At 34.7% G+C, this 25457-nt stretch overlaps 1 protein-coding gene across 2 annotated transcripts in view; it reads left to right on the plus strand.

The window, feature by feature from the left end:
* The window catches only part of cpda (carboxypeptidase D, a), a 41001-nt gene that overhangs the window by 5393 nt on the left and 10151 nt on the right, over window positions 1-25457 (plus strand). The window contains exons 3-17 of one of the 2 annotated variants that reach the window (XM_021474348.3): window positions 4555-4697; window positions 4805-4974; window positions 7106-7485; window positions 7777-7968; window positions 9841-10008; window positions 10088-10197; window positions 10303-10408; window positions 13752-13894; window positions 14002-14171; window positions 14940-15242; window positions 21472-21667; window positions 24436-24571; window positions 24655-24804; window positions 24962-25060; window positions 25242-25303. In XM_021474348.3, the coding sequence (XP_021330023.2) occupies window positions 4555-4697; window positions 4805-4974; window positions 7106-7485; window positions 7777-7968; window positions 9841-10008; window positions 10088-10197; window positions 10303-10408; window positions 13752-13894; window positions 14002-14171; window positions 14940-15242; window positions 21472-21667; window positions 24436-24571; window positions 24655-24804; window positions 24962-25060; window positions 25242-25303 (2528 nt within the window). The remainder of the gene's footprint in view (window positions 1-4554; window positions 4698-4804; window positions 4975-7105; window positions 7486-7776; window positions 7969-9840; window positions 10009-10087; window positions 10198-10302; window positions 10409-13751; window positions 13895-14001; window positions 14172-14939; window positions 15243-21471; window positions 21668-24435; window positions 24572-24654; window positions 24805-24961; window positions 25061-25241; window positions 25304-25457) is intronic. The other variant, XM_021474349.3, reaches the window with a different exon arrangement.

Below are 25457 nucleotides of genomic sequence, written 5' to 3' on the forward strand. Positions count from 1 at the left end.
GTCTTTAAAAAGTATTAAAAATATATTTTAAATTTCGGCTTAAAACTTTCTAAACTAATCGAGAGAGTTTTAAAGTTTGCATTTTTTTGACATTCATATTTTATTTCAGTAAGTTAAACTGTTTTTTGCAGTTTAATTTTTAGTCCGTAATAATAACTACAGATTACAAAATTGTCATACTTATTTGTTTTAGTAACTGGTATATTTTATTATATAGGATCAAGGTAGCAACTTAAAAAGTCTGTTCTGTGACCTAAATCCTGTCTTCAATATACTTTGAAGATCTACAGACCACTGGCTACATTTATAAAGTTAATATTTAATCGTTTTATGACAATTCCAGCTCTGTCTGGGCAGTCATTTCTTGTTTCCTCATACTTGTATGGGAAAAAATAAAAACATGATGGAAGGTTCTCAGAATGAAGAATAGTTGTTGCACTTTACCATGACACTGTGGCACATTTTAATAAGCAAGTTTAACCTTAGTCTTTACTCTTTACCTAATATTATTCACAAGGATCATGTGCTAAAACAGGATCTCTCTCTTTGACTCATCAGGATACCGTCACGTTTGTTTGTTTTTCTGTGTAGCCGTTACAGTCAGAATAACTGTTAATAAGGATGTGTGAGTATGACAAACAGAGTAACTGTGTGTCTAGCACCTTCATTAAACATGTTGCTTTTAATCACAAGAGTCGTCTTGTGAGTGTCAGTCTTTTTACTCTAGACCGCATGACGTGTTTTGAAATAAAGTAACTGTTTTACTGGTTGTTATCTTACTGAAAGGTTAGATTTACAGGCAATTTGCTTACAATTTGGTCTGTCCTCTGAATTTGCATGACTGGAAATAGCTGCCCTGAGCATTGCTATGTTTGGCAAGTGTACTTAGCTGTTACTATAAAAATAACATTGCACGAATGCTAGAGCATTTTGCCCTCTTATTTCTGCTTTTGTGTTATTCATCTGTGAAAGTCAATAAGCCCACATCTTGGCAATCAAGTGCATTTTAAAATGGTAAAAACACACTTAGATACAGTATATGTGTTGTGTTTTCTTCCATCTCGAGTTTGTTCCAGTTCTAGTTTGGTTTAGCTAATTTAGTAGATGGTTTGAAGTGTTTGTTTAGTTCAGATTCAGATGAGGTGCTTCCTCTGATCCTGGTCTTGTGTGATAAATGCAGAGAGCAGTCCTCAACTCTAGGCTATACTTAATTTTCTGCATTTGTTAGATGCTTTTATACTCCATGACAGTGCTTTGTGTGACATTTAAATTCGCAATGAAAAGCTTTTTCTGTGTGTTTTTTTGTTTATTTATTTTTATTGTTAATGATTTCAACTGAAGTGGAGAAGAGATTTACGTTAGCAGCTAGCGAGCTATCTGTGGGCAACTAAATCAGTTCTTCCATTACTGATCCTAAGTTAAGTAATGTGAAAAACACATTGGCTAAGTTATTATTATACCCAACAAAAGGGACCAACAGAGTTTTATTTTGTGGGTTCAGTTTATCTGAAAACACATGCATGGATTAAAATTTTATTAAGTTAATTGCCATTCTTTCGCTCGATTAGAACAGATTAAGAGCTGAGTGATATGACATGAAACATAAATATGCTTTAAACATTAATATTCAACAGTGTTAAACTAAATTGGCCTTTTTGCGTGAGTGTGTGAGTGAGTGTGTGAGTGAGTTTGTGAGTGAGTGAATGCTAGAGTGTTTCCCAATACTGGGTTGTGGCTGGAAGGGCATCCGCTGTGTAAGACACATGCCAGAATAGCTGGCGGTTCATTCCACTGTGGCGACCCCTGATAAATAAGGGACTAAGACAAAGGAAAATATTTAGCAGTTCACGTGTGTGTTGCCTCAATACAAGCATACAATTGTGTATCACTATAAAAATACACTGTAAATTTCACAATATATACACAATAATCAGACCGCATGCCTCATCAGGGTGGAGCTGAATAGATTCTGTTTCCTGAAATCCCTGAATTTTTCACTCTGAGATGTCAACAGCTGAAATACTCTGTGGCAACGCATAGCTGCCGGCTTCCTACACTTCCTTAAAGTGGAATGTCACAGTCTGGGGTTTTATCAAATTGGACTGTGTTTCATTGGAATTGTTTGTTTGAGGATCTACAGGAGATTGAGGAAACAATAGTGCTTGAGGCTATATCATTTTCACATACTGAACTCTTATCATTTAGCTATACCCAAGTATATCCAGATATTCATTCAGTGGCACCTTTGAAGAAAATTAATTGGCCTATTTATGGTGGCATAAGAAAGGCAACATACTGTTATATTATATAAACAAAATTCTTCTTTAGACTATTTTAAGAACGCATCTCCTCCTAGACCGTTCATACTACAACCTCCAAACCTCCAAACTATACTGAATTAAGTTGCTATGTCTTTTCCAACTGATCCAACTTACGATTTACTGAAAATTGACCCGGAAATTTTTGGAAAAGTCCCATTTACTTAACATTGGGTCAAAATTTATGACCTCATATCTTTCCGCCAGACAGTCATACAGACTTAATGTTGGGCGCATTTAACTCCTTTAACCAATCTGCCAATCACTAAGTCAACTTACTAGCCACACCCTAGCGACCATGTACAGCCCCCGAGCCACTGTCCCACAGACTTCTATTTAAAAAAAAAAACTGCCATTAACTTTACATTGGACATACTAACAACACACCAATCCAAACTAGCAATATAATAAATCTATACTAGAAACATACTAACAACATACTAACATACTAGTAACATGCTAATTTAAATTATAAATGTACTAGCAACATGCTATTTTATACTAAATTCATACTAACAGTGTGCTAGTTTTTAAACACTAGAAACCTAATAACAACATGCTAATTCATACTAGAACCATGCTAAAAACATGGTAGATTATGCTAAAACATGCTAGCAACATGCTAATTTAAGCAACCACCTAGCAACACCTTAGTAACCACCTAGCAGCACCTTAGCAGCGACCAGAACACCTTAGGCAACCATCTAGCAAAACCTTAGCAACCAGTCATTACACTCTAGCCACCACCTAGCAATGCCTTAGCTACTACTCAAAACCGCATGGCAACCACCTAGCAACCACTCACAACACCCCAGCAATCACCTAGCAACACCTTGACAACTACCTGGAACACCCTAGCAACTGCTTTGCAACACCTTAGCAATTGTCTAGCAACAACTGAGAACACCTTAGCAACTGCCTAGAAATGCCTTAACAATCAGTCAAACCGTCCTAGCAACCACTCCGAACAGCCTAGCAAAGCCTTAGCAACCATTCAAATCAACCAACTAACGAGCATACCTGCCAACACTCCCGTTTTTCCCAGGAGTCTCCTGTATTTCAGACCCATCTCCCGTTTTGTTCTGTCTTCCAGAAAACTCCCGAAATTTCATCCCCACCCCCGACCGCCTCTCCCTCTTTTCTCAGCTTTTTGGTACAGTTGTCGGATCGCCGACCTTGGTAGTACAGACCAGGGACCCCACTCTTCAGTTTTTGGCTCTTCAATTCGTAAAACTCCCACCAACCCCCCCTTCAGTTAGCAAAACTCTGAACATTAAACATGACGATCCATACTAGAAATACACTGACATATGTGTAGTTATCTATGGAATTAAATCACTGTCATAAATATTTTGTGCGTAAATAAATATTGTGAGCATAATTTACGTTACAGGCAGCAAGCACAGAATTTCTCAGTGATCACTTAACAGTTTTTAAGTATAACATGACATCTGTTGATTAAGTAAAGTACACCCATCGTAAATTTATCAGTTACATATAAACAAGCAAAGAAAATGTCATATCTGTGTCTGTTCTAATCGCAGATTTTGGAATTGTACCCTTATAAAAATGCGAGTACGATCTGTTTTTCTTTACGATTTTACAATTACAGATGCGTGAATTTTATTTACGCGCAAAATATTTATGACAGTTATCTTATACTATAGTTATCTATCTATGCCAATGTCTAACGTCTTAACTACTTCAATGATTTAAACTTTTAAAACTACTTCAAACTTTCAGACAAGGCTTTCTCAAGCCACCATAAAGCTACAAACTTTACTTTACTAGTTAGTTAAGTGTTTTTTTACCACTAAATCTAGAGTATATTTCTAAACTCTGTGATTTCTAAAGACAATGTAAGGTCAGTAAGTGTTCTATGAGTTTCAGCAAAGATGGGTTTGGCATTATAGGTAGCCATGATCGATGTTTGCTGTCTAACCCATATCTGTCAGCTCTTTGTACTCTAAAATCCATCTTAAAATGGATTCAAGTTATTTTTAAAAGGATCCAAAACTAGGTTACCTTGCATGGACCAACAACCCCCCCTGCATTTATTATATGGACCTAACGTAAGCAAATGGTCAATCATTCTTGAAGTCACTCCTTTTGAAAACTTCTTTGTATTTAGATGTTCTTTGTGTTTGCAGACGCTTAAAGTTTAAGCCGTGACAACCCCACTATGTCAATTCATCCCATGCCTTTGGTACACAGTTTGTCCTTACTTTCCATACAGGGGGTATGCAGGATTTCAATTACCTGAAGGGGAACTGTTTGGAAATCACCATGGAGCTCAGCTGCTGCAAATACCCACCCTCATCCCAACTCAAGACCGAATGGGAAAACAATCGTGACGCCCTACTGGCCTACATGGAGCAGGTACAAGAACTTAATGTGCAAGCGATGACATGCATGGCGAGTTTTTAATGAGGCCTACAGAAATGTCAGTACTGTTCAGCTTTCAGAGTTGTTATGTGTTTGTTTAGATTCATATTGGAGTGCGTGGCTTTGTAAGGGCCGCCAAAAATGAAGCTCCTATCGCTGATGCTGTGATTATGGTTGCGGACATTAAACACAATGTGAGCACCTCACGTTTTGGAGACTACTATCGTCTGTTGCTGCCTGGCACCTACAGCATCACCGCGGTAGCACCGGGGTATGTAGGAATTATTATGGTGTGAATATCTATGATAAAAACTGTACATATTCAATATTCTTAAAAGCTCAATTCAGAAGCAAATGTGAAAACCTTTTTTTAGTTACTTAAAACTTTGCATTTATATTACAAGACTAATGAACAAATGACTCGTGTGAGTTTTTTTTTATTAATGTTATTTAATTGTTTGTTTTTTGTAATTAAAAAAACAGCATGGCCAATATTGTTAGTAACAGCTGATTTTTATGAGAATTTTATGAATGTATAGCTAATTCTGTATTAGTTTTGTAGTCTGATTCACAAATGAGGGTCAAAATTTTTTTAACAATCAAAAACTCATTTTTATAACAAAAAAATCAAGAGACTTGAAACCATTTGGCTTATAGTAAAAATAACTAATAAATGACTCTTATAAAGTCCTTCATTTAATAAAAAAATAATAATTATATTAATAATAGTTAGTGCTGGGAACAGATTAATCATGACTAATCAAATCCAAAATAAAAGTTTGTTTTGACATAATATATGTGTGTGCGTGTGTGCGTGTGTGCGTGCGTGCGTGCGTGCGTGCGTGCGTGCGTGCGTGCGTGCGTGCGTGCGTGCGTGTGTGTGCGCGGGTTTTATATATTTACTATGTATATGTATGGAGTAAATCTAGGGCCATATATACTTAAAATACAAAATAAAAGAACGTTTTGCAAACAAAAAATAAATTATTTAACAAAAAGAAATAAATAAATGCAAAATCTTCAAAAATTGTAAAGCAAAAATAATTTTAGAGAAATAAAATGAAATTTGCAAAAAAATAAAAAATAAATAATTAAATTAAAAAATTAAAACGTGCAAAAACGAGCAAAATTATTTGGAATAAAAATAAATTAATAAATAAACTCACCATTGACTAAAAAGCAAATCAAAATGAGCATTGCAATTGACTGAACAGATTTTGTAAAGGCAATGCTATAAAAATGTTATGCATATATATATATATATATATATATATATATATATATATATATATATATATATATATATATATATATATATATATATATATATATATATATATATATATATATTTTTTTATCTATTTTTTTTTTTTGCTGTTCTTTATTGTTTGCAAATTTTATTTTAATTTCTCAAAACTTAACCCCTCCTCCTTTCTAATAACTGATTTATTTTATATTTGCCATGATGACCGTAAATAATATTTAACTAGGTATTTTTCAAGACACTTTTATACAGCTTAAAGGTTATGTAGGGTAACTAGGCAGGTCAGGGTAATTAGGCAAGTTATTGTATAATAATGGTTTGTTTTGTTGACTTGAAAACAAAAACAGCTTAATAATAATTTTGCTAATAATTTTGTCCATAAAATGGTTTTTACAAAAATAAAAACTGCTTTTATTTTAGCCGAAATAAAACAAATATAACTTTCTCCAGAAGAAAAAATATTATCAGACATACTGTGAAAAATTCTTTGCTTTGTTAAACCTAATTTGGGAAATATTTAAAAAAAGAAAAAAAAAATCAAAGGGGGGCTAATATTTTGACTTCAACTGTATATATGGCCCTAGATTGACTCCATGTATATGTGACACACACACACACATAGACACAAACTATGGAAAGAAATAGTTACTTATTTAAATGTATGTATATGTATGTATAGTTTGTAACATGTACACATATATTTTATATTTAAATATAAATTAACTTTTTTCCCAAACATTTGCATGCCTGTGTTTATACATGCATAACAAAATATACACAGTATACACACGTAATTGGGTCAAAACAAACTTTCATTTTGGATGCATGTAATTGTGATAAATTCTTGCCTAGCACTTATAATAATAATATACTGCAACCTTGCAATAAATAATTCAACAAGCAACTTGCAGGTCTGAAACATTGCCCTTTGGAATATAAAATATTAGCATAGAGAATTTCATGCAAATTTCTTTTTAAATGACTGTAATATACCTAAATGAACTGGAATAGAACTGACTGAAAAGCTTGAGAATCAGAATCAATGCTAAGCCCTACTGTTATTGTAACAAAATCTTTCTTCTGGGACTCTTTCACAGTGAGGTTTACCTTTTTTAAATCCATTTTTGTATTTATCTAGCTACATCCCTATGACTGTAGCTGGGGTGGAGGTAAAAGAGGGAAAAGCAACTGTGTTGAATATCACCCTGTTGTCGGAGAATGACGAGAGATCCACAGCCACCCCAAACCCAGAATCCTCCACTGACACCTCTGCCAGCAGCTCCAACAGTGGCAGCACAGACAACAACAGCAACTCTGGTGCCAGCGACAAAGCAGCAGATCTCACAATACAGCCTCAGGAATTCCGGCATCACCGGTACATTGACATGGAGCTGTTCATGAAGAAATTCAGCTCTGAGTACAGCTCCATCACACGCCTCTATTCCATTGGGAAGTCTGTGCAGAAACGTCTCTTGTGGGTCATGGAGATCTCCAACAATCCTGGTGTCCACGAGTTAGGTACTTCCCTTCCATTTGATGTAATTTTTTTTTTTTTATCATAAAGAACATATGTATACGTCGAGTGTTATGCTCATTATATTTGCATGAATGTTGTATTTGAAACCGTGTGCTGCAAAACTGTAACAATTTACATTTAGAGTATTTAACAATTCAAAACTTGCAGTTTTTTTACTTCTGCCAAATGGATAAATGATTTTTCTGATATCATGTCATGCTTGCTGACCAATCAAATACTCTTTACTGTTGGATGTGTCCCATCCCCCGTTAAGTTGTTTTCTTCCTCTGCAGGTGAACCGGAGTTTAAGTATATCGGTAACATGCATGGCAATGAAGTGGTTGGTCGTGAATTGCTCCTCAACCTCATTGAGTACCTGTGTCGCAACTATGGCACTGACCCTGAGGTCACCCAGCTTGTCGACACCACACGGATCCACATCATGCCTTCAATGAACCCGGATGGTTATGAAGTGTCCCAAAAGGGTAAGTCCTTGCCAGTCTATTACTTGTGTCCTTTTTTTATTCTTTTTTTTTGACCAATATTATGATATAAACATGTAACAAAAATTGCAAGCCCTTATATGTGTTTTTGGAATAAACTGTTTATTAAACAGTGAATATGGAATAGTAATAATGCTAAGTTTAAAGCGTATTATATTAATTATCTTGTTTGTCAATCAATCAATTATTTTTTAATTGCTTTGAAACAGACAGAAAAATATATTATTGTTAGATATCATTATTAATTTTATTATGCTGCTTTAAATGTAACAAAAATGTTAAATTGATGTTTTTGTTGTTATCTGAGAAACATGATATTAGAAGTTTGTGTTTATAATGGCAACATAGGATAATAATAATACCCTGGTATTATTAATAATCAAAACCTGACATATTACAGATTAATATAACTTTTATTATCATTATTCACTGTCACCATTATATTTTTGTTTTACAGTCCATCTGGAAAGTATTCATAGCGCTTTACGTTTTCCTCATTTTTTTTGTTGTTACAGCTTTATTCCAAACTTTTTCCAAATTCCAAATTTTACATTTATTTTCTCAAAATTCTACACACAATAATTCTACCCCATAATGACAATGTGAAAAAAGATTTTTTGAAATTTTGCAAATTTCTAAAAAATAAAAAACCTAAAAAATCACATGTACATAAGTATTCACAGCCTATGCCGTGAAGCTCTGAATTGAGCTCAGGTACATTCTGTTTCCACTGAGCATTCTTGAGATGTTTCAGCAGATTAATTGGAGTTCACCTGTGGTGAATTCAGTTGATTGGACATGATCTGAAAAGGTATACACCTGTCTATATAAGGTCACAGGGTTGACGGTGCATGTCAAAGCACAAACCAAGCATGAAAACAAAGGAAATGTATGTAGACTTCCGAGACCTGATTGTCTCGAGGCTCAAGGCTGGGGAAGGTTACAGAAAAAATGTCTGCTGCTCTGAAAGTTCCAATGAGCACAGTGTATCTGTAACATCATCTGTAAATTGAAGATATTTGGAGCCACCAGGACTCTTCCTAAAGCTGGCCGGCCATCTAAGCTGAGTGATTGGTAGAGAAGGGCCTTAGTCAGAGAGGTGATCAATAACCTGATGGTCACTCTGTCTGAGCTCCAGTGTTCTTCTGTTGAGAGAGGAGAACCTTACAGAAGGACAACCATCTGTGCAGCAATCCACCAATCAGGCCTGTATGATACAGTGTCCGGACAGAAGCCACTTCCCGCCAAAAGGCACCTGAAGGACTCTCAGACATTAAGAAACAAAATTCTCTGGTCTGATGAGACTAAAATTTAACTCTTTGGAGTGAATGCCAGGTGTTATGTTGGGAGAAAACCAGGTACTGCTCATTACCAGGCTAATACCATCCCTACAGCACGGTGGTGGCAGCATCGAGCTGTGGGGATGTTTTTCAGCAGCAGAAACTGGAAGACTGGTCAGAATAGAGGGAAAAATTAATGCAGCAATGTACAGAGACATCCTCAATGAAAACCTGCTTTTAGAGTGCTCTTGACCTCAGACTGGGGCGACGGTTCATCTTCCAGCAGGACAATGCCCTAAAGCACACCTCAAAAATATCAATGGAGTGGCTTCACAACAACTTGGTTAATGTCCTTGAGTGGCCCAGCCCTATATTATTATTAATAACTGTTATCGTTGTATTCTTGTTTTAGCTCCTTACACAAGTTTTATAAAAGTATTATATATTTATTTAGTGTTTATTAAGTTATTCTAGACAATATTTTCTAATATTTATCTATACTCAGTGAGAAAAACTCTCTATGCGGGAGTAACAATATAATATGTATGCAAAGAAACTGCTTTCTTCTGTGCAGGAGATGTCGAAGGCATAAAGGGCCGTAACAACAGTAAGAACTACGACCTGAACCGTAACTTTCCTGACCGGTTCAAACTGATCACCGATCCCATCCAGCCAGAGACCCTGGCTGTGATGAACTGGTCAAAGAACTACTCATTTGTGTTGTCTGCCAACCTTCATGGAGGTGGGTCCTTATTTAAAATGCTTCTGTTTGACTAGGAGCTAATGAAAAACAAAACCGATAACCTCTTTGTCTGTATCAGGCTCTCTGGTGGTGAATTATCCATTTGACGATAATCTGGAGGACGTTATCGGATACAGCAAGTCCCCAGATGATGCTGTATTCAGGATGGTGGCTCTCGCTTACTCTCAGGTGAATACTGGCTTTCTGTAATAACTAATGACTTGAGCTTTGTGTAATCATTAAAGGTTTAATCAAGTAGCAGTTAAATATTCTCTGTCTGAAATTTTCCTTCAGGAAAACTCTGAAATGCGTGAAGGTCACCCCTGTAAGGAAATGAGTTCATACCCGGAATATTTTCAAGATGGCATCACCAATGGCGCAGCATGGTACAATGTCCACGGTGAGCACCGACTGTCAGAAAAAACAAAACGTATCGTTAAGTAAAACACTGCATCCAAAAACTGTTTTTTTCGTCAATTGTCTTTATTTTTGGTTTTCAATCTAATGAAAAGAAAACTGCCAAAATATCATTTTAAGTGTTTCTTTTATTACATTTCATACATATTTATATTGGTGAAATTATCTAAATGAGTTTTGTTTTTACTCTTGCACAGAGCTATGCTTTTTACTTTAGCAGTACTAATATAGATTAGATTTGACAGTTTTCTAAAGTTTTTAAAGAGGGATATGTTACATAAGTTGCCCAATTATAAATTATAAACCTAATTATAATTCTTTAAAATGATGTTTTCTGGCTCTTCACATTATATTATGAATTATTGAGTCATATAAAAGGATTTCTTAAAATGTCTTAAGTAAAGAAAAACTAAAAAACTTCTGATTTATTCTAAATTCGTTTGCTTGGTTGTGTGCGGCGATTGTGACATCAGCGCAGTGTTTGCGGAGGTTCGATTTGGGTGCGCGTGAAATGCTTTCAGCTGGCAGAGTGCACACATTTTTTTTTTACTTGAGCAAACAGTTCGCGCAGTGCTGCATTACATTTGAGTTGAACATGAATCACTTTGAAGAGATATTGGTATGTGGTACAGACATCTTTATGATCCGTCCATGCGTGATCATAGAAATATCCATATGGCCAATAATTCTTGACTAGACATTGCAAGTTTCTGTAAAAAAGTTTAGAAAAATTTCTGGGGTGAGTTTAAGCCACAAAGAGAGGCTGTGTCAAAGGTGGAGACCCACTTGGTTTCAATACACAATTACAGAATATGTTTTTCCACCAGTCATAGGTTTTATACTGATGTATATATTACACTTTTGAATTTAAAACAAATTAATAGCTACAAAACTAAAATTAATTAACAAATGATTTCTTTGATTACTGGAAAAGAAGATTTGACTCTATCAGTTTACAATATACTGATGCCCTATTTTTTTGGGCTGTATTGGTGATAATGGTCAGGAATGTCGGACCATTATTGCCTTTTTAGTTTATTAGTAGAGGATACAAACTAGCCAGACAGAAATGTGTAAATTGTGGAGTGGGCTAAATCTAAAAAACCATCAGTATTTTTTTAGTGAGTGTACTTTTATTTGCTTTTATTCCTGCCATAATAAAAATATATTTGTAGACCAACCCATGATCTGTCGCCATTAATATTTGAATAAACTTTAATTATTAGAACTGTTCGAGGTATGAACAAAAACAAGTGATGCATTAAATTTGGTTTAAAAACAAATCTTGAATGGTTATAAAAACCTTTCTAAAATATTGAATGAAAATATATATTTTTATATATATTATATTATATATATTAATATTTTTCATATATCTTGAATGATATTAATGATATAACGTAGTTATTCCAGTAGAAACTTCCAGAGGTCCATAGTTATCTATATATATATCTATGTTTGTCCATCTGATTTTACAGTCAATTTCTTTTGACCGCCCCCTGCCATTTTAAAAATTATCTCAATTGTGAATGCGTCAAGTATAAAAGCCTTGTCCATTTCATGAGGTGAGCGGAGGTCCTTGACGTGGCGCCAGACGAAAGTATAAATCAGCCTTAACACTTTGTCCTAACAACACATGATGGAACAAGATTCCAGCAAAAACAATTTGTCTGCACCAAACATAAAGTGACACGACAGAAACATTTGAATAACAGCCACTCATTTAAATGTCAGCCACTGTACTGCTAATGAAATTGTAGTCTATAGTCTATCCATATTGCAAATTTAACTTTATTAAAAGTACATAGTTTAAGTGACTACTGTTGTTTTAATGACTGAGTCACAGTTCTGACTTTCAATTTCTAAACCATCTGCTACTTATTTTATTTTCAAGAACTATGGTGAACTATGTGCTGCTGCTTTCAGTAGTATGGCAATAAATATCACATATAATCATATTCACATCGGTAGCATTTAATACTGAATAAAGCACATAATGTGTACCTGAGGTGATCATTATCATAATAGTTTGAGCTGTTCTTTTGTTGTGACGTCACAGAAATAGAAACTGTTTCTAAAACAGACATTTTGTTCATCTCTGTTGCTGATGGTTAGGACAAAAAACTTTAACATGTTTATAAGTTTTAACATGAAAAAGATACCTTATATAGCATATCGCAGTACCGCATCATATGTTATTAGAACACGGAGTAATATGTCCAAAAAAGTAAACAGGAATTTTGAACCTGGGGACTTAGATCCTTTACTCTATAAACATGCAGTGTCTTGCCTTAAAAAAGAGAGTTTCAAGACAAATGTTAATAATAATAATAATAATAATTCATTTTATTTATAAATGGCGCCTTTCTGGACACCCAAGGTCGCCTTACAGTAAGCATCATCAGACATGCTAAACAACTTCAACATTACTAAAAACAATCAATGACCAAACAAGTTAAAACGCAATAGCGAATATAAAAGAACATAATAAAACATGATAAAAAAATTGTTAAGTAAAAGCCTGCTTAAAAAGATGGGTCTTTAGACGTGATTTAAAATTGTGAAGACTATCACTGCTCCTAAGATCTACTGGAAGTGAGTTCCATAGCCTAGGAGCTATAGAGCTAAAAGATCTGTCTCCCATTTTGCTCAGTCGAGTGCGAGGTGGTGCCAGAGTGAAGTTGTTAGCAGACCTAAGGGTACGAGAAGGGGTGTAGATATGGAGAAGTTCAGTGAGATATTGAGGAGCGAGATTATGAAGTGCCTTGAAAGTTAGAAGTAATATTTTAAAATCAATTCTGATAGAGGAGTGGTGTGACGTGCTCGTGAGATGGGGTCCTAGAGATGACACAAGCTGCATGGTTCTGAACCAGTTGGAGTTTATGGAGAAGTTTGGAAGGAAGTCCAGAAAGAAGTGCATTACAGTAGTCAAGACGTGAAGTAACTAATGCGTGGATGAGAATGGCTGTGTTATTGTTGAATGTTGGTGCGCTGTCAGGTATTGTCACCTTGGAATTATAAGGTTCTATCTGCGTTCTGAATGATTTTGAGATATTGAGCTTTAAAGTTTTTGCATTCCATAGCAAACAGCACGTGTGTAACAATTGTTTTTTTTTTTAAATAAAAAGTTTTAAAATATAAACATCCTATATTTTAAATAAGTTATCAATTAATAAGAATATTTCAATAACTCAATTTTGACAAAAACCTTATAATTAAGGTGACAAATTTTGTTCATTTTCATAAACATGAACATGTTCATGAAATTTTATTAAGGAAAGCAAGGTATAAAATTGTGTTATGAATGCATTATGTATTTCCCTCAGGAGGAATGCAGGACTGGAACTACATGAACACAAACTGCTTTGAGGTGACTATTGAACTGGGCTGTCACAAATATCCGCCAGTTGCGGATCTGCAGAAATACTGGGAACAAAACCGCAAATCACTTCTGCAGTTCATCCATCAGGTCTGACTCTTTTTAAAAAAAATGATATTTTCACTTTGCCTTTAAACTGCTTTTTTTCTCTCCGCCTATTTTCTGCTACACACCATATAAACTATTTGTTCGACCAGGTCCACCGTGGAGTAAAAGGAATGGTAATCGACAGCAAAGATGGATCTGGCATTCCCAATGCTACCATCACTGTGGAAACCATCCATCATCAAGTCACATCCAGTTCTTTAGGGGACTACTGGCGCTTACTCGTTCCAGGAAAATACAAGCTGACTGCCTCTGCCCAAGGGTACAATTGTGAATTTTACGCGTGATTACTTTTGACCAAACTGATTTGCATATATTTTAAAGCTCACAGAGGCCATTAAATCCCTAAGTGGTCACTGTTTTAATAATACTAAACATTTAAAATAATTTAATTGTTTACTTAATGGCAGGAATAATGTTGTAACTTTAGATTATTGGAATTAATTCAATTTAGGGAATTTCCTCAAACATTGCTGACATGCAATTATTGACATTTATTTAATGCTATTTATTTCATTAATTGTTTCTAATTATTGATTTTATTTTTGTCATTACATTTCTTATAAAAATAAACACATTGTGATAATGTATGTACACTGCTCGGCGTAAATGAGTTCACCCCTTTTTGAAAATGAATATTTTTATCCATTTTTTTTATCATTCAGTGAATATAGCCAATAATGTTTTGTGCATTTAAACAAAACAGATTTATTACTGTTATATCTATTAAAATAAGTTTGTTCAGCTAGTCAGTTTTGGCACAAATATGTACACAAATATGTTATAGTAAAGCATTCTCTAGAAAATATTCATTTAAAAGAGAGGTCTGTGAGGGGTGTGCTTATTTCTGCTCAGCACTGTATGTACATACATGTCCGGGCTTTTCACATTTGGTGCCAATTCTAATTCTCAGCTCATTTCTAAAAAAAAGTGTTAAAAGTGTTTATGCATTTGTTTAATTGTGTATAAAAAAAATAATAATTGTGTATAAGAATGTAAATGACTCGTACCTTCTCTTTCATCTTTTCAGCTACACGTCAGATAGTTCTTCTGTCACCGTGCCTAAGGACGGATTGGAGATTGTTAATTTCACACTGACCCGGATTCCCACACATGCAAACGGACAGGAGACAGAAAACACAACCCCAGTTTTGGACCCCAGTGTAAGGGAGTTTCAGGCCCTCATCAAGCAGCTGTCAACCCAATCCGGTCTGGACAAACTGATCCAGGACACTCCTACCGAGAGTAGCTTCCGGTACCAGCAGTACGGCGAGGTTTCCGAGTTCCTGCGTGGACTGACACTTAACTTTCCAGAGATTACTTCTCTCCGCAGGTACAGCGATTTTCTAAACACATCCCACACTTCACACTGATTGATCATTATACACAGACGTTCCTCTTGTGCTGTTTTTGCGTAACTCTTTGTTTTGAGTGTGCAAGTGTGGAGTTCAGTTATATGTTTTTGCGCTTCAAGGGCTAAACATGTCAGATAATGTCAAAATTTTACCTTTTAAAACACAGTCAATTAGGTCTAGATTCAAAGTAAACAGCCGAGGAAGTGTCTCATGTCTCCATGCTTTCAAGGCACCCTCTGACAACTGCCTATTTTCATGCGCTGCGTGATATCATTCCACCTAGTGCAGCCATGGAAGAGCAGACTATCTTGACAATTACGCCAGAATGGAAGTATAGTTCCTTGCAATATTAGCCTAGAAAATAGTAATTTTTCATTTTCCGTCAGTATTATCACATGTTGTAACTACAGAAGACTTAAACTTTAAATACAAAAATAATCATAAGTAAAATAAGTAGGGTTGGGCCGATAGACTATGCCATCGTCCATCGCCAATGGCCGAATAACTTCACAATTCTGAGCCGGCATCGCGATCCATCGCCCCACATTTATACTGATATATAACTTATTGTTTGCAAGTCATCTTAATAGCAATAACGGTCTTTTCATGAGCTGTGTTAAATTTTACATATAGCAGCCGCTTGCACGGCTGACATCATCGTGAGGATTAAACGAAGGATTATACAGTACCTCTCGCGCTTAAAAGTGTGTAGATTTAATAGCAAACGCTGTTACCTGCAAACCCTGTCCCACAGACTTTACAGTGAATGGCTTTAGTTATTTTCATAGCAGACTTGAAGCCACTGAAAGTCTTTTATCCACTCTTGGAAAAGTGTAAATGGTGAATAAACATTCAGCACATGATCACTAATAAGATGTACCATTATTAGTAACTTTAGGTGGTTTCTAAAACAAAATCTGTCAGTGTTATTTTCATTCGCTCATCTTCAGCCCTTCACATTTTCGTAGTTGTAGCTCCTGTCACCTGAAGGCTGAAGGCATCGATGAGAGATTGACAGCTTATATTAACCAATTAATTCGTGTTCAGTTCTAGCAAACATTCCAGGCTTTTTTTTTTACTTCAGCAAGTTCACATAACAACTGTTTTAATCTGATCCTGAGAGCTGCGATTGGCGTTTTTAGGTGCAAAGATGCATTCTGAATAAATGTCTCCTAAATCTGCACACACGGTGAGGATTTTGCAGTGAAAACATTGAAAATGTATGCACTCAACCAATATATATTTTTAGGTCGCATGGATAACATTTCGCGTGCATATGCGACCAAAACGATTGAGCCCTGACATCTCTACTTGTTATTATTTCCTCATAATAATATTTATAAAATAAGGAAGTTAACATCAATGACAATACAAATTACAGCGAACTCCAAACGAATTCTCGTCTCCTCTACAAGCTGTGGGAAAAAGCCATTGTAACGACACGGATCCCTGCCTATTCATGGCAGAGTCCCGTGGAAAAAGCTGACTGACAGGTGATAATTTGTGTGTAAATTTATTTATTTATGGTTTGGTTGTGGGTAAAGCAAAGACCATGGGCCTGTTTCAGTAAGGAGGTTCAAACAACTCAAAGTTTAAACTTGAACTCTGAGTTGATTTACCGAGAGATTAAAAACTCAGAGTTTTCGGTTTCAGAACAGCTGATCTGAGTTGGGTCAATCAACTTCGAGTAGACCAACTCAGAGTTAAGCGCGCGCACCGTGACTATAAAAAGGCATTATCAATGGAGCGCAGACATTATGAGTGACTATGGCAATATCTTATAAAAGAGATCAGCATTTCTTTCTCCAGCTGAACTTGATGTTCTCATGCAAAGTTATAGCAAATATGAGCGTATATATTTGAAAAGAAGCAGCCATCAACCAGTTAGCGTGGGAAAACAGCTGCTCAAGATAATGCCTAATTTAACTTTTTAAGTATTTAAATATTTAAGTATAATAAAATAAGTAATGTAATTTGTGACGTTTATATATTTTTTTCTAAACTTTCTTTTATACATTTATTAGTTTTAAATGATTTAACAGTGCACTTGTGTGTCTGCCTTTTTTTATTGATCAAGTGATAGAGGTTAATATAACATTTAGAAGGTAAGCAGTACTAAAAATCATTTTTAGAAAGAATAATAATCCCATTAATCTAGTTACATGCATGTCGAAGGTGAATTTAATTTAATTATTTATTAAAAAAGCATAAGCCATTCTAGTACAGTTCTTCTGTGTGTGACTAAAATGTAGGCAATAGCTATGTTTCCATCCAAATATATTACATAAATTTATGTGCAAAACTGGAATATTGCATAAAAGATGCGAATAAAATTCCATCCAACGAGTCAGAGAAAAAAATGGTCACTTCCTGATTAAACTGGCACCAAATATCAACAGTAAAAACAGAATTTACTGTGGTAGAAGAAGCTGCGTCAATTAATTCTTTATTTAGCCTAATTAATGTACTTGCGCTTCGATGTCAGAAGACAACGCTGAAACACAATGAACACGTGGGGGCGTCTGAAGCCATGAGACGCCGAGACTCTTGACACGCACCAGACGTTCGGAGGTAATTAATAATATACACTAATACTGAAACAGTTAAGGCATTTTAGAATGACTAAAACAATATTTAAGACGTGTTACAGTGTTCTCAGCCTCCATTTACACACATTTTCATTATCATATGATCATGATCTTTTTTTTAATGTACATACTGTAATTTGTTCAGTAAAAGTGTTTCCATCGTGGTTTATGCGCACATTTTCTATCGAATAAAAGTTTATCCTACTCAGTTATGTGCGTTTTTTTATGCATATTTTAAAAAGTTATGTGCATCATGACGTTTCTATCAATCGTTTTTATGCACGTATCCAAAATGAGCATTAAAATAGGTGTGTGGAAGTGTAAGGCTAAGGCGAGAAATACCGCTTCATCTTTAAAAAAGGGGAGGAGACAGACAGAAACTCTGAGTTTAGAGAATAAAACCTGCTTCTGACCAGGTTAGATTCACAGAGTAAGTTACCACAGTAACTGACTCTGAGTTAAAGTTACCTCTATTTCAGAAACAGGCTTGACTTACCCTGATTTCTCGAGTTTAACAAACCTGCCATTTTGAAACGGAAAACCCAGAGTTTCTCTCATTTCAGGGTTAAAATACTCTGAGTTTTCAGTTAACCTCCTTTCTGAAACAGGCCCCATGTGGGTTAGGTAGTAAAAACAGTAGGCTACAATTAATTAATTAGTTATGAACTAATTGATATTTAACAACAGCCACCCCCGCCTTTGACGACGATCCCATCGTCCATCGTGATGTTTCACGTTAGACATCGTGCGATGCCAAATTGGTCTACATCGCCCAATCTTCATGCAAAGCTAAGCTAACAGTGACCCTCACCAGAACAAGAAATTTGCTAAATGGATTCAAAAATGGCTTAAGTCAACTTTTTAACTCTAGGAGACTTGAGCGTGAAAAATGAACGTTTTTCAAAAATAGGTGGTGTTTCTTCAATATTATTCAAAAACAAAAGGCAAAATATCTGTTAGAACTTTCTGAAGAATGTTAAGCACAGTTTTCTTCTGTGCATCAGTATTGTTGTATTGGATGGAAATGCCTTATTTGTTTATTACTGACTGCTTGCTGGTTTTTAATAATGTTTTAACTTTATATAAGTTGGGCTAGTATTTTTTATTTTTTATTTTGAATTTGTAATTAAAGGTTAAATAGGAACATCATGGAAAAAGCTAACATTAGCCTGATAGCAATGAACATCAGCATTACAAATATTGTTTCTAAAGACAATCATGTATCTTTTAAAAATGTTGAAATTTATTAGAATAATTTTTGGCATGATTGTCCTTTATTTTTTTTATTTTTTTTTTGCACAGTGATCATTTTAGCAGTGCAAGAGAAAATCTAAATAACTAGGCTTACGAGACCTGTGGTAAAAAAAATCCTTTATACTGAGCGATTGAGCCTTTAACTGGCAATTTTAAATTGGCAAACGAAGAAATGAAGACATGTAAATATTGGCATTTTATCAAAGTGTAAGTATTTCCATGGTTTATAAAAAATGTTTTTGAGGATCAGTATTTTTAAGGTATCTCATTAAAGGAGGTAATACCCGTGTCTTAACAGCACAACACACAAGGGTGCTGTGCCTTTCCCTGAGAGAACACCTGTTCAAAATGAACAAAAGTGTGAAACTTGCTTTAGCTAAATCCCAGATGTTATTTGTGGTAATTACAGCTTGTGTTGAACCAAAGTTTAAGGTCACCAAGTTTAAATGAACAAAGAAAAGGAAAGCATAGTTTCATTCATATGTTTAGGGTGGGTAAGATTTTTTTATGGCTTTTTTACCACAAGGATAGATTATATTGATTAAAAGTGATTGTAATATTTTTGTGTGTATATAAAATACTTTTTTTTTTATCAAACTATCCTAAAGAATATGCTTGTTAATTTCCCAGTGTAAATTAAAATTTTTCTCGCTCAGCATGTTAGTATGATTTCTGAAGGATCGTGTGACTTTGAAGTCTGGAATAATGACTACTGTAAATTCAACTTCCATCAAAATAACAAATTAAATAAATAAAAAAAAAGATGATAGAAAACGGGTATGTTAGATGTAACTTTTTTACAAAACAATACAAAAAAGTTAAATACATATATAATAAAAAAGAGCTTGGGCCGTAAGAGGTTAATAATACAACCTTTTTGATAATATAATTAAAATTGTTATACTCATTTTGTTCAGTTTGGACTTGAAGAATAATTGTATTATTAATGCATTAAGAAAAAAAATATTTTTTAAAAAATAAAAGTGCCTGATTAGGAAATACATTTCACTACATTTACTCATTTTTAATTCATTGTAAGAAAATAAATAAACAAAAGAAACTTTTGTTTAATTTTGTTTAATTCTATATTCTAATCTTATTTGAACATGAAATTGTAACTATTTCAGAAGACCATATTATATTTAATAGTGTTGATCTGATTGGAATTATTAGAACTGAATTTAAAATAACATACTTATTCATCTTAATCTTACAAACAAAATAAATGTATTTTACTTGTAAAACTTATACATATTTCAGTGTTTCCTGTTGTGGCGGCAGGCTTTTTTTTGTTTTTTACACAGATCTAATTGTCATTGAAATAATACCTGTGGCATTATTTCAATGACAAATGTCATGAGCGCAGTATTAGAAGTCGAGATCACATTTTCGTAATAACCTACGAACATGCGGATCTCTTTGCTTGCACGCCGATTTCCTCTACTCGTGCACAAAACTTCTTGCACGCCCCTCAAATATAAGCTGCTTCAAGAGCATGCAGATCTTCTTGTGCGCTCTCAAATAAACGCTGCTGAAGTGCGATTTAGTGCGTTTATGTAACGAGTATGTCTCCAGCATTTATTAGATTTGCTAGGAATATTTATGAATGTCTTCAATAGACCTACAGAGCAGCATTAATGCATCCTGAAGCAAAGTGGCACGGCTATACAGCTACGTCATGTTTGCTGGCCTCACGCACCTACCAGTCAGTCAGTCAGCACATCACCTTAAAGGGTCAAACAAATGACGCACAGCACTACTACGGCTACAGAAAAGTTTGGGCTGTCTTAATTCACTTACCTTTTAATACGTTTTGGTTTTGAATAAGAAGCAAATGTTTTGAATAAGAAGCTGTAATGTAGCCGTGGCGGGATGAATTTTGGCGTGGCGCCCCGCCATGGAAGAATGAGTGTAGCGGAAACCATGTAATGTAGAGAAGGAAAAAAAAAATATATATATATATAATAATAATATATATATTATTATTAAGTATTATTTTTATTTATTTATTTTTTTTTCACCTACACAGTGCTCTATATCATATTTGTTTTTTTGTTTTGTTTTTTATCGTTGATTTTTGATTTTTGATTTTGAAGGGCTTGAAACATTTGCCATTTCATTCCCTTATTTTATAATGCAGTTTTTAGAAATTGTTATTAAAAATTATTAAAAGACAAACCGATCAAAATGCATCAAAATCTAACAATAAACTTTGAAATGGTACTATAGGTCCACAGGCAGTGTTAGGATTGTATTTATATATTGAATAAAGTACTTTTTAGATATAAAAACTGTAGCAAAACTTTGAGTAAAGTCAAACAATTTCAGTGACGTCATGATTTTATCATTTTTTCCCTTTCTGAAGTCTTGGTCAAAGTGTGGAGATCAGGAATATCTGGGCTCTGGAGATCTCCAACAATCCTAAAGTCCAAGAACCGTCAAAGCCCAAGATCCGGTTTGTAGCAGGAATCCATGGAAACGCACCAGTGGGCACAGAGCTGCTTCTGCAGTTTGCTGAAAGTCTCTGTGTAAACTACGGCAAGAATGCAGCCATCAACAGGGTAAGAATATTTTGATGAACAAAAAGGACCTGTGATGAGATCTCATATGATGTCATTATTTGAAACAAGAATAACCAGGATGAAGGAAGTAGTTTTGTCTCATGTCATAAAAAGGAACTGGCTTTAACAAATATTCTGGGTTCAATTTATGTTACTGTATCTCTATTAAAAAACCCAAAAATCAAAACGGGCAAATCATAATGATCAAAACTTAAAGAAACATGATATATTTAGAAATGGTTGACAGATGGTATATTTGTGTATGTATATTGAGATATACTGTATTTTAAGGTTTTATTAGTGTATGTTAGCTGATGCCTTTACTAACATGAACTAATAATGAACAATACTGGTACAGCATTAATTAATCATAATTGAACATTCACTAATGCATTATTAGGTCCTAGTTCATCCTTGTTATCATAAGTTAATCCACTGAGAGTTAACAGGAACTAATAATGAACAATTTTCATCATTTCATTTTTTTATCAAGACATACATTTTCATGATTAGATTTTCATAAGGGTTTTTAGCAAAATAAATTCCTGCAGCTGATCTAAATTGTAAATTGTTGCTTTTTCGAGCCACTAATTAAAATGTTTTTTCTCTCTACTTGAGTGAGAACTTCAAACTCTCACCACATTGTACTTTGAGCCACAATCCTTATGTATCAGATACAATTCTTTAGCTATATGTGCGTTATCATATTTAAACCAAGCAGAACAAATTGTAGACACTGACTACGTTTACATGGACACCAATAATTTGATTGTAATGCGATTAAGACAATACTCTGATTAGGAATCTACCATGTAAACAGCAATTTTATGTATATTTTTTTATTAATTCTAATTTATGTCATAATCAAACTAAAAAGAAATCAAATTCTAACGTTTGGAGAATGCCAATTTTAGTTGCATTATTGAAATGCAGTAGAGACATGTAAACATCTTAATTGAATTATTACCATCATGTAGGACTTTTCCGCGTTTTGCGACAAAATAGTCCACACACACACACACACACACACACACACACATGGCTGTTTGGCACTCTTTGCACCTATCGAGTCAGTGCAGACCACAGACACCTGCATTGTGAAATGTGGAGGGTTTTTTTTTTCTTCCATTCAGCATGCGGTATAAACTTCCTATAATGCAACAGTCTTCCAGCAGTTCATAGTTGCATCCAATATCTCGTTTGTCACGGGGGGCATGCCCAAATAAAAGTGAAAGTGCCAACCGCAGTTAAAGTCTACAAATTATTAATGAAACACTCAAAATTACATGAAACTCCAGAGGAAATGCAGATAGCGCGACGACGCAATGACGTTAATCTAAGTATGTGCTATAACATGTAAAATAGGATCATGAAAGAAACATTCAAAAATCTCATGTAAACACCTTAATCTTATTATTGTCTAAGATTAGACTAAGGCAAATAACTTGATTACTGATGTCCATGTAAATGTAGTCAATGTCAATAGTTATGTTTCCATAAAAAGATGCTAATTAAGTTTATGCTTGAAACTAGAATATCGCATAAAGGATTTGCGAATAAAACAACTTTGGGATCAAATTCCTGCCTAAAGTATTGGGGTCACAGATAGAAAAATAGTGTGTGTAAATAAAAATATTGATATTGCGTTTAAATTTATAACATGAAAAAAACAAAACTAAATCCAGAATAAAAATAACGAGGTTGTGTACCAAAAGCTAATGAGCTTAAACCAATAATCAAAACGCATTTAGACAATCAGTTTTTCTGCTCATATTTGAACATTTTGTGCACTTACAGTTGCTCTTGCTCCAACATTCTGCCCTTGCGTTTCCAAAACATGCAATGCGAGTTTCATTTAAATCAAAGGCAGGCTTCAGCATCATCATTGGGCCACTAGTCGAGATTGACGGTTGCTCCTCTAACCAATCAGATGAAGGAGGAGTTTCTATAAAACACGTGGCAGTTTTCTTTATTTTGTTCTGCATTTAGTTCTCGCTTTTGTGAGTTACAATTCTACATGCAATGTCAATATTTTGATTTACGCGCAATATTTTTCTATCCATGACTGCAAGACTTCAGGCAGGAATTTGATCCCATAAGTACCATTTCCATCTAATGAGTCAAACAAAATCACCACTTCCTGACTAACTGGCACCAAATATCAAAAATAAATTTTTTATTTCTTTATTTAATAAATTACTTGCACCTTAAAAGGAAATATCAACAAGCAATACGTGCGTGGTGGCGTTTGAAGTCGTGAGACGCAGAGCACAAATGCTCTTTACAATTCTGGTAATTAATAATATAATAACTCTGAAATGGTTAGGCATTTTAGAATGACCAAAACAGCATTTTAGGTGTTTTAAAATGCGGTCAACCTGCTGGCTTGTCCATTAACACATAGTTTAGCACCACATGACATCTTATAACAATATCACATAACTTTTTTTATGCACATACTGGAATTTATTCGGTAAAAGTGTTTATGCACATTTTTTCTTATAGAGTAAAAAGTTTATCCTACTCGGGTATCCGCATACATTTTTATGCGCATTTTCAAAATGTATGTGCATCTTGGCGTTTCCATCAACCATTTTTTCATATGCGCACATCCAAAATGCACATAAAAATAGGTGGATGGAAACATAGCTATTGTTATTAGTGATTACGGTTTCTGACATGTTTGTTTGTACGTTACCATTAATCTCTCCCATAGGCTTACAAAAATCTTATAAAACCTTCACATGGTCTTTGTTCCCCATCTTTAGCTCATAAATGAGACAAGAATTGTTATCCTGCCAAGCATCAACCCAGATGGACGTGAGCTGGCGAAGGAAAGAGACTGCACCTCCACTGTTGGCATGACCAATGTGCATGGCAAAGACCTTGACACTGACTTCATTGGTGGGATCATGTTCAAATTATCCCTTATGCTTCACTATTTTATGTGTGTCAATAACTTGTGATTCTTTATGTGTTTTTTTCAGTAGGTAATGCATCTCAGCGAGTTTCAGAACCTCAGCCAGAGACACGCGCTGTGATGAATCTGATTCAGGAAAGAGGCTTCACTCTCTCTGTGGCTCTGGATGGAGGCTCATTGTTGGTCACTTATCCATATGACAAACCAGTGCAAACCGGTATGCAACTTAATGCCATTAATTTAGTAATAACTTAATGATTTTGATGAATCGGTTACTAATATGAATATATTAGTATAAAAATCATAAAGATAGATTTTGTCAAAATGCCTAATAAATTCAGTTCTCAAGTTTGTTATTTGCTTCTCAATTTCAGTTGAAAATGATGACACGCTGAGATATCTGGCCACTGTGTATGCTGATCACCATCCCACAATGCACTTGGGTAACACTGGATGTCCAAACAGCGTCCAAAGTATGATGATTTCTTCCATTTATTGTTCTTATGTTTTGAAAACAGCCATCTGTCATTATTTCAGTAACAAAAAATGCTCAGCACATTGATTGCAATCTTTTTAATGGCTTAAATTTATAGGTAGAGGATACATTTTTGCCATTTTTTTTAATATATATTTTCTTTCTGTGTTGCTGAGCAGGTAACATCCCTGGTGGCGTCCTTCGAGCAGCAGTGTGGCACAGTCACATGGGCAGCATGAAGGTAAATTACCAACTAAATATAGTAATTTTTTAAAGGCAAGGCACTGCAGGTGAATAAGGTGGAAATTTAACTATGTTAAAAGATGTAAATTAGACCATATTTATTAAAATAACGTCAAATTGTTTTATATGTATATTACAGTCAAAGTTGTTTA

The sequence above is a fragment of the Danio rerio genome, chromosome 15, assembly GCF_049306965.1.
Source record: "Danio rerio strain Tuebingen ecotype United States chromosome 15, GRCz12tu, whole genome shotgun sequence".
Classification (NCBI taxonomy): domain Eukaryota; kingdom Metazoa; phylum Chordata; class Actinopteri; order Cypriniformes; family Danionidae; genus Danio; species Danio rerio.